The 10636-nt window shown below is 40.1% G+C and overlaps 1 protein-coding gene across 1 annotated transcript in view; it reads right to left on the bottom strand.

Annotated features, from left to right (window-relative positions):
- NSMAF (neutral sphingomyelinase (N-SMase) activation associated factor) overlaps nt 1-10636 on the bottom strand; it is a 25455-nt gene that overhangs the window by 9627 nt on the left and 5192 nt on the right. Inside the window, exons 7-20 of the mRNA XM_010136596.1 lie at nt 9886-9936; nt 8555-8626; nt 8125-8172; nt 7972-8024; nt 7328-7457; nt 6321-6392; nt 5397-5505; nt 3893-4069; nt 3094-3173; nt 2091-2181; nt 1934-1997; nt 1636-1687; nt 518-638; nt 247-378 (exon numbers count right to left, since the gene is read on the bottom strand). Of these exons, the coding sequence (XP_010134898.1) occupies nt 247-378; nt 518-638; nt 1636-1687; nt 1934-1997; nt 2091-2181; nt 3094-3173; nt 3893-4069; nt 5397-5505; nt 6321-6392; nt 7328-7457; nt 7972-8024; nt 8125-8172; nt 8555-8626; nt 9886-9936 (1252 nt within the window). The remainder of the gene's footprint in view (nt 1-246; nt 379-517; nt 639-1635; nt 1688-1933; nt 1998-2090; nt 2182-3093; nt 3174-3892; nt 4070-5396; nt 5506-6320; nt 6393-7327; nt 7458-7971; nt 8025-8124; nt 8173-8554; nt 8627-9885; nt 9937-10636) is intronic.

Genomic DNA, 10636 nt, shown 5'->3' with positions numbered 1-10636 from the left:
TCCTGCTCCTGAAGAGCCGTAGCCCATTAGCCCTTTCTTTTCCTTCCAATTCTGAGCAGGAGGGGGAAAAGAAGTGTATTGAATTCTTATGCTGAAATGGCAGTGTAGAAAAGTTAAATATATGTTTGTGCGGAGACCTACAGACTCCCATTCTTAGTTCCATACTATGTTGCCACACCATGCAGTGCCAGCACGTAACAGCATCCCCCCCTTTTTTTTTTCTGTTTCTATAAAGTGTGTATTTACCGTTTTGAGCTGCAACCGCTTCACTCCCTTTCTGCTTGTAGCCAAATATTATGTCAATCCATTCGTGAAGATGTTCTGATACATACTGACTTTCTAAAGCCTCTCGGCTCTTCTGAAGAAAGTCATCAGGACCTGGCAAGAAAAAGGTTAATTAAAGAAGATATTCCTTCCGATGAAAACAGAATGGGCATTTTTGAGAGAAGAACCACCATCCCCCCAATCTAGATAATCCCGAATTAATTCACAGTACAAGAGGTTTGACTATTATTACCTGACGCCCAAGGGGGAAGCTCAACATCTTCAACCATCTTTCCACCCTGCCTTTTTCCCAAGTCCAACTTCAAGCTGTTTACTAGAAAACTAGAATCATTTTCATAAAATTCTGGAATCAACTGGAAGAGAAGGGAAAATAAAAAAAGGCAGATTTAAGATTAGCTTAGCTTTGATCGCTTCAACAGAACACAGTCAGTAACACCTGAAAGTTATCAAAGTTCATATGTCAATCCTGAAGTTGGGTAGTAATTTTTCCAGGCTTTCTTCTCTATCAGTAAAACAGCAACTGGAAACATTCTCCTGTTATCCTTCCAATGGCTTTTCGGTTTCTTGACTACCCAGAAGGCAACTCTCTGAGCTAAATTCAGACTGCCACAAATATTTTTAACATGTGATGTATTACATGGATCTGTAACATCCAAGAGCATCTTCAGAACCCTCATTCATAGCTACCTCTTCATTTTTAAGACATCAGGGAAAAGACAAGACAAAAATCTAGAATAAAACCAGAATGATGACAAAAGTTTCAGAGGCAAAGTCAATATTTAAAGATCTCCATAGCTAACCATTAACTATAGACTTTTTTGTTTTATGAAAAAAGTATCACTATACTGAACTCCTTTATCAAAGATAAAGGAGCACCCACTATCTGACAGATAATCATTCTCAACATATTCTACAAGCTATGGTTTCTACAAGGCTCGAAACCCAAAGATAAAACTTTCCTGGTTTAATCTCTCCAGATGTACTCTTGTAATGTGGCCAAATCCTTACAAGATTCCAGCAGACGATACATAACATTGCATCTTTTCAGCCTTAACCCGCCCTGGTCGTTCCCACTTCTTTTAATAACATTCACAATGACACTTCCGTTAAACTAAAAGCCAGAAAGCAGACACAGGCAAGCAATCATAGAATTACAGAGAGGAGGTTAAAAACCTTAAAGGATTCATAAAGTGCAGTCAACAGTCTTAAAAAACCCCACACAACTAGAAACCACCAAGACAAAAAACCAACCAAACACACCCCAAAACTTCTCATCAACAGGAGACATCTAAGAACAGAAAGCTTAGCACAGATACCAAGGAGGACTTGAGTCCTTTCCCAGCCATTTACCTCTTTGAAATCTGTTGCACCATCCAAACAGTTTTTCCAGGTTTCTGCAAGACTAGATAACACAGATCAATCACCCGTTTGGTTAAAAAAAAAAAAAAAAAAAAAAAAAAAAAAAAAAAAAAAAAAAAAAAAAAAAAAAAAAAAAAAAAAAAAAAAAAAAAAAAAAAAAAAAAAAAAAAAAAAAAAAAATACCCGGTGGGTTAAAAAAAAAAAAAAAAAAAAAAAAAAGATATTTAAGGCTTTGCACTCCCTTGATTCATATCTGAAAAGAAAACCAAGCCGGTTGTAGGCAACAAACCTGTTGAACATTCTGTCAGCGTGATCAAACTTGCCATTCTGCAGACAGAGCATGTACTCTGGAGCTGAGGGGAGAGAAAGAAATCATCAGCTTGTTCCACACCTCGTCCGCTCTGGAGGTAACCATCTGCTCAGAGCGCATGTAAAAGGTGTCTTACCAACTCGGACGAGGTAAAACAACACATAGCCCGGAGATGAATAATGGCTCCCATACATGAACTTGGGCTCTGGCATTTCCTGATAACGTGTCTGCAACGTATGGAGAAGAAAGAGAGGTCTGTTTAAAAGCAGCGCTCCTGCTTTGCTTCAATATTCAACACGCACACACACACACACACACACACACATTTTGGGAGTGAGTTTAGAGAGGTTAGGACCACCCTTTATTATTTTCTAAACCAAACTCTCAGTCTCAGTAACCGTGCAGCTTTAATCAGATCAGTAAATCCATACTGCTAAGAAGTTGCTGTAACTTCTCATCCAGAATTATCAGGGTTTCAGCTTTTTCCTCTCTCACTTTCACACGTAACTGCAGTGACTCAGCTTCAAAGGAGTGCAAACAAGCACCTCCATTCCGTCTTTCACATGAAGTTTCGTGAGAGTATAGAAGAACATACTGACTTAATGCAATCTGGAAGATTTTCTCCCACCTGAAGCTCCTGTGAGTTATCCCTAAAACCGACCATAACCTAAATAAAATGACTTTGCAGTAAGCACGAGGAGCTAACACTGAGGAGGCAGTCAGGTCTTTGACAGAAAACTTTATTTACTGATGCTGGAAACATAGTGTTGATCACGATATTACCTTCCACAACCTTAGGAAGCTTTACGATTCTGAAATATTTAATCTTTTTTGTCAATACTGTACGCTTAATCTGGCAATAAACGCATCACTAAGAATTCCTAAAGCATATACATATGAAATGGTAGTAAGAGAGAGGAAACAGATTCAAATCCCTTTAAATTAGTACTGATAAAATCAGCACTGATGAAATCAAACTGAAAATCAATGTGGTATGCTTACAGGTAAGTTTGCTTCTGATAAGATTCATCATTTTAGATACCTACATAATTCCCAGAACTTGCTCGACAAAGCTGCTTTTATTGTCAATATGCACAAGGCCCAAGCTATGCAGCACATAAAAGCCAAGGTACACTCACCAATAGTCTATCCAGCCTTTCCTTATTCAGGGCACCAATCGGTTTACTAAGGTCACGGAATGTTTCAGGCTTTGTCAGATCTGAAAAAAGCACAGTTAGACTCTATGCACCTTCTAGACAGGAATGGACTCTCAGTATCTGAAAACAAAAGAAAAACACAATGCAAACAGCAACAAACCAAACCAACACAGAACCCCTCCAGTAATTTTCTCTGCTCCTTAACTGCGACGGAGTAAAGTCTTCCTGTAAATGGAGACTCATCATCTTCTTTCCAAGTAGACCTAATCTCGTATTTCTTGCTTAAGACCTACTAGTTACACGGATGTGACAGCTAGTGCAACTAACATCACTTAGCCACCACAGGTCCTGCCACCTGGGGCACAAAAGCAGCTGGTATCATCTTCTTCCTATCCACGAACTATTCTGTCAGGCTACAGCGAAGTCCCACCAAACAGACTGACGTGTTTTGCGTGATGAATACTACGAGATTCCCCTACCCAACTCCCTGTGGAGGGACACAGTCCTCAGGAGGACAAACGTCCAACACAAAGGGTACTAAGACCCTTAATAAAGGGGCCTTGTTAGGCACAAGCCATGTTGGCCTCTTCCTTTCAACTGGAAATGCTAAGAATTGTGAAAGAACACCTGGATTCTCCACCTTGCAACGCACCCAAGCTGCTCCGTGAACAGCCACTTTACAGGTTCATTTGCATTCATTAGAATCTCAGACAGACTTTGAATGCTCAGCACTGCTCACTTTCAACACGATGCACTAACGCCCCTTTTTGTATACACATACCTAACACTGAACTGGAGTAGTCTGCTATGATCCAGGGAAATACGGGATACTGTGAGAGATCGTTGCAGCTTCTGTCAGCCAGATTGTTGAGATGAAGAAGATACTGGTAATTTGATAGATGTCCTCGCTGCCACTGCAACATATAACTTTCAGCAGTATGCTCTGTCACATGATTTTCTAAAACGAAAAGAAACATTAAGACTTTTGAGGTTTGGAGTTCCACCCCCAAATGATACCGCGATTAACATTATGCAAGGCACCATACAACAATTAAGGGCAGAGTTGTTTGGAAGAATAAGTCAGAGTTAAGCAGTAACTTCATGTTTGCTGCTGAAGGCTACAACATAAATCTAAAGAATTAGGATTTTTATGGAACATCACATTATTCAAATACTATCACTACAGTAATCAGCTAGAAGAGAAGGAATTCAGACTAGGATATGGTGGGCCTCTATTTTAGCTCAGCATAGGCTGGAAAAACATATTCCAACCCTCCCTTCACCTTAGTACCTGAAATTCTACAAGTAGGAGGTGTTAGTGTCTTCAAAGAGAAGCTCTTCTGCTGTCAGAGACAGCTACTGAGAGGCTACAAACACCTTTAGAGAAAGGGTTCACCCTTTTTTATATTTCTAAGCTCCAGCAACACCACCATCATCATCTTCATCTGCACCTTGAAATTTCAGCTCTGAAAGTTATCCAGAAAACAAAGTCTGAAGCACGGTAACAGCCAGCAGTTATTGAAACAACAGAGAAAATCAGGTCTGAATCTACCTCCTTTTCAGAAGGAAAAAAAAAATTCTCAGGGGAAGTGATTGCTCCTTCATGGCCTTTCCACTTCGTGAAGTGGGGAAAATATCAACTGCTATTTAGACAAATCCATTAAAACACTAGAACTAGAGCTCTGGTACAGTAACGAAACAGAACAAAATTTACATGAACACTTTCAATATCGGCAGTAAACATTAAAGAAAAACTATTAGTTTTTCTTCCTAGTTTCTCCAGGACACCCACTAGCCTTTTAGAACGCTTTTGTTCATGATCTGCAGAAGGTATGTATCTCTTTCTAGGAATTAGTGCATACAAAATTTAATAGAAGTGATAATTTAACTCTTTCAGAATGCTCATTTTTACCAACCACTGCTAAGACTGAGGAAACTTCAGTTATTTGTGTGCACAGTGGAAATTCACCCATGAAGGAACCTTCTCAACAGGATTTTTATTTGGAGTTAACCAGGGGAACCCACAAGTCAGTTTATATCTTTCAGCAGAACACAATTAGATTCACCTCGATAATGTTATCTCAGCTTTCCCACTCGGCTCTTCAAACTCAAACAGAACACGTGCAACTTCGTAACATTCATTCTGAACTTCACCTACTTCTACCAAGAATTTTTAAGGCTAACACATCTGTTCATTCTTCTCATTCTTCCCACAAATCGACGGAGCAAACCCCAACCAAATTTCCCCGCACAAGGTACTACAGTAATGAATAAATACTGCAAACCTATATACGTAGCAATGAGGAAATAGAGCTCATCTCGATCTTGATAGTTGTAGAATTTCAAGTAGATGTCAGAACATAAATCATTTTCTGTGCAAAATACTTCTAGTCCCTTAGGAGTTAAAGGGGGAAAAAGTAAACGACAGTGATTATTGACGAGCTGTAAAATTCGTGTTTAATGTGTTAGCACTTTAACAATTTAACAGTTTTAAACATTTTATCAGTTTTGCCCACCAAGTCTAACATTCTGATCTTCCCTATTTCCACTCATAAAAGCATTCATTTTGCAGCCGACAGAGCAAATAAATAGCCATGTGGCCGTCCACAGACTGGCTCACTCTGGATTGATGACACACAGGCAGTGCACTGCTTTGTCCCAAGTGAACGCAGCGAGGCAAAGAGTTAAACATCTATTTAGTTTAAATGGGTTTGGAAACAAAAGTTTTGTTCAAGACTGGCATTTTAGCGCATGCAACTGAGGTGCCACTGCAGCACCCTCATCATGCCTCAGTCACGCGCAGCAAGACTCATCACTCCACATTAGTCTCCATTTGAACCAGTGATCAAGCTCCCTCCACAAATCAATCCAGAGAGAAAAATATGCCAGGAGAGAGCAATTCATTTTATCCCAGGGTAGAGGTTTGAGATCAGTGGAATGAATCACTCCTTCTCCCTTGCCCAGCACTGAGGGTTTATGAAAGAGATTTTTCATCCTTGGCAGAGTTTACTCTTCCTGTTTTTGCCTTGTTGACAACATAGGGAACTAAAACACTTAAAAGGCAGAGAGGAACTTCACGTGTTGTTTGCTACTTCATCTAGAGTTTTAAAAACCTGTAGCTTTTTGTGATGCACACAGTTGCAGCTGGTCGTTTTAAGAAACAATATATACAGCAAGACATTAAAAACCAAATAAATACTTGAGCTTACCAGCGGCATTAGCCCATGTCGTCTCTTATAGATGCGACGCACATTTTGCAGTGTTATTTGTACGACTGGTTTCTGTGGGGGGCGAGGGAGGGAGAAGAAAAGATGGAGATGTTCTAGAAGGTCTGTGTTCTTCTGTTATTGATATAAAAACAATATCCACCCAAGACATCTTAGCAGTGGAACAGAGGTGTTAAGCAGTTATGTTAAAGAGAGGAAGCTTGTCTTTGCTGATGGTTCCTGTCTGAGTAGCAAAGCCGTTTAAGAATAAATAGAGAACAGAGTATCAGCACTCGAGTCTGTCACCAGTTACAATAATCATGCAAGAGAGGAGCAGAATACAAGAAATGACATGAAGATAAGGAAGCCACCGGGCTGCTGGGCAAACTGTTTGTCAATGGTGCCACCCGGTGGAGGGAAAGTCAATGGCAGTTTGTCACCTTCGGCGGGGAAACACATTTTCCTTGTCTGGACCTAATTTTAGTGTATTAGCGGCCTGCTAAGACTATCGCTGCTGTTTCTGCGACCAAGTTCCAAAGCAGTGATCTGTCTGCGACATGCACTCAGTTTCCTCCAGAGCAAGAAATGGGCAGTTTAACGGAAAATCTAGCCAAGATCTTCCACTATAAACTAAAGGTATTTAAAGCTCTCGCTAGGTAGGAACAGCATCGCAGAGGAAGATTAAGAAATTCATCTTAAACAAAACACTACAAAAAAGTGATCTTTACATATTGAGAACATGAGCAGAGGACAGTTTGTGTTTTCAGTAGGGGGACAACTTTAAGCAAGTTAGCACAGAGTAAAGCCTGTGAAGTAGAGAGAGAGACCGAATGCAGCAGAGCAGCACAGGTCAAAGGAAAATTCAGGAGCTTCTGGTTACAACTGAAAATAGAGCCGTCTTGGAGATGCGCTCCACGTGCATTTAAGAGGAACAACAGAGAAAATGAAAGCTGTCCGCTGGAGGGGCAGCGTGCTCACAGCGTATGCAAGACCATCTAGGAGGCACTTACAGGATATCCATTAAGAGGCTGGAAGTACAAGTTAGCATCAGTAACACACACATGCCCTGGATTAGTCACCAGTGGTGTCACCATTTCTGCTTTACATTCCATATGCAGCGTTTCAGAAATGCTTTGAAATCTACAAGTGAACAAAGGGAGTAAGTTTACCTCCGGTTCTTACTTTGGCAGAGCTACCCTTAAATTATTTAGAAAGGTTTTAGGTTTGCTTATAAACCTCGGGACATCAGAATGGGGACTTGACTGAGCCTGTTTCAGACATGGAAGTTCTTTGTTGAGACCTCTACTCTAACAGGCACTCCAGAGAGGAAAGTTGCTTCGTTCTGCACCAGTCTCAGAGCAATAAGCCAGGTGACTTTTCCACACAGAGCCTGATTTGCCATACACTGATGCCCAATTTGCAAGAAATTCACAGATAAATGGAACAGTTTGGACACTTTGAAACGTAACAGGTTCGTCTTCACAGCACAGAATTTCCCATTCTCCATTCCAGATGGTTCAGAATACAAAGAGGATAACTCTGAATTAGAGAACTTACGCTGCCCCAAACGAGCCCCTATTAAGTACTGATGCAGTAGACTCATCAACCAACAAGCTGAAAATAATTTCCCAGTAGGAAGTGATTAGAAAGATACCTGTTTTTATCAAATGAAGTTCTAGCCAAGCGCGACTGCAATATAGCAGTAATCTAATGTGGAGGGGAAAAAAAAAATTAACATGGTCTCTGATTCAAATGCAATTAGAATTTCATTATTAAACAGCAATATCATAAATAATCAGATACTTACCATGGCAGCTTGATCCCCCATCTTGTCTAGACAAGAAGCCCTGTAAAGCTAAAGAACGACAGGCTTTAAGTAAGCAGCATAGAGCTCTCCCACACAGTTCAGAAGTCAACAGAAGCTGGGGGGGCTTTAGCATTCTTGGTGACAGAGTACTAAAGGAGCTATTTATTATTTCATTTTAAAGTAGGACGTGTTTGTTCATTGCTCTGTCAGGTTATCGCTTTGGCTGGACGCTACCACCCTGCGTAATAAAAGCTCCTGGGGGAAGCTCACAACAGCCATCACAACTAGATGCTGTGTTCAAATGCTACATTTTAAAAACAGGTACTCCCAAGGATTTCTCCTTCTGAACAAATATTTGAAGAAATCTCTCCATTAAATATCAAAAAAGATGCTGTGATGAAGGGTGTAGTGATATCAAATAACCACATACCTGGTGCAGAGTTTGCACAACGTCTCCTAGTTTCCCAGCGACATCCAGCTGGAACAAGTGTTCTGTTTTACCCTAAAACCAACAGTAGATTTACCACAAATGAGTTTAAAATAAAGCTAGCTGAAAAATAATTAAAACTAAAATAAAAATGCTTTAAAACCTGGTCAATGTACACTATCAAAGGTTGCAATAGACCTCAAACATTCCAAAGGCAGATGTTAAACATGATTTTTTTTTCTTTGCAAATACATCTCTCCTGTGGCAGGCACTTTGCGCAGTGCTTAGTCTATTATTTAACACAACGCAACGTAACAGCTTTGAAATGAACTAATTAATATTAATTAATATAGCATAAACATCACTAAATGTAGAACTAGTACCTGCTTTGTCTGTTAATTTAATATACCAACACATCAGGCAGCATATGTGGCAACCTTTTTACCCCTCTACAAAGTTTTCCCAGCTTTAAGTGTCGTTTCATAGTACTTATTTCTGGTTTTGACTTAAGCGTATTAGAAGTATGTGCATGGCTCAGCTGGTAACAATTCAAGTAGAGAATATTTAGCAGCAACATAAAAAATCCTGAAATGATTGAAGGCAAACTAGATTTCTTGTTCTAATGTTCAGAAACATAGCTGCACTTCTGTGAAGTAAATTGTAATGGCTAACTGTCAGGAATGTTTTAGGTACGAATGAATTTTGACTTGGGAGAAAATAAAGTGAAAAATCTTCCAAACAGCCCTTTTGATTCATTTCTTTTTCACTGTGTTGGCAACGTGATAAGATATTTCTATGGTACTTAATAAATCTTGAACAGGGAGGCAAAGCAGAAAATAAAGGACTAGAAGAGAAAACAGGTTCATCATATGAAGAATTAATGCCATAAAGCAAACAAACAAAATAAAGAAATCCTAGTTTAGAGTCAGATCTAATCACAAAACCAACTCAAAGCAGTTATTGAGAACAGAGACGACCTCTTGCCTCTTTGCTCTTCATTACGGTAACACAAACTTGTGGATTCCATCGTTCCTGAAATTTCTTACTTGAACAAGTATGTTAAGAAATACAATTCTGAAATATAATTGTCTGTCTCGATTCTTGGGCACATGTGGTACATAATGACTCCGCATTTTCATTTTGTGTCTTAACCCCTCTCGCATTCCAGGTAAAAAAGCCTCACTTCCGTGCCTTGAAGCCTCCAGGCTCAGGATCAGAGCAGACCCATCTCATCACACAAGTCAGCTCCAATTTCTGCTGTGAGCAGCCTTATCTGCCCTTGCTTTGAAGCAAAACACTTGTTTCCAAAGAACAGTGAAAAAATATATACTTACTCTAACTGTTTTATAGGGTGCAATAATGTTCCTTTCTTTAATGAGAAAAGCCTGAAAGAGTAAGAAATGTTACAGTGTGAGTCCTTATTAAAAATAAAAAAAAAAAAATCAGAACTGCTGATGAAGTCAAAGCTAGAAGGCTGTTTAAGCAGCAAAACACTGGGTTGCAATATTCTGCTTTAGCTACCCCAGATAAATGCAGAGAAACAATGACCTTTTACAGCAGCTCACTGCAAAAGGGGAAAGTGCCCAATTTAGTTCAGACTTAGGTTGTTCATTAGTGGGGTTTTATTCTAATCAGGAGACCTTCAAGGAGTTGCAACATCACGCCAACACCACAGCCCTCAGCCCAATCCCATTCCATGGAAGGATCCTCCCCCTTTCTTCTGCTGGCTCCTGCCCTTAGGGCTCAGCCCTGATGGGAATTACCCCACAGGGGCAACACAAACTACTGTGGAAACCTTCTCGAACGAACCCTTCTTCCGCTGCCAAACATGTCGCTTCCAGTTCCAACCGCCACAAACACCGCACTTCCTCTCTCAGCCAACAGCTTGTTTTCAGTTTTGTTTCTCTGATGCTATTCTCGCATCCAAGAGGATCTTCCTGCCCCAAACCCACATGAAACTACTCTCTTTCTTCAGAACATCCTCACAGCTCCTACAGAAAGACGTGACTGCTCGCTCATTGGTTTTGGAGAGATCACCTTACTATGTGCTGCCTGAAAGAAGGCAAGTCAGAAATACGTGTAGGG

The sequence above is a fragment of the Buceros rhinoceros genome, unplaced genomic scaffold, assembly GCF_000710305.1.
Source record: "Buceros rhinoceros silvestris isolate BGI_N320 unplaced genomic scaffold, ASM71030v1 scaffold32635, whole genome shotgun sequence".
In the NCBI taxonomy this organism is placed as follows: Eukaryota; Metazoa; Chordata; class Aves; order Bucerotiformes; family Bucerotidae; genus Buceros; species Buceros rhinoceros.
The sequence above is the reverse complement of the archived record's forward strand: the minus strand, read 5'-3'. Positions and strand labels throughout refer to the sequence as shown.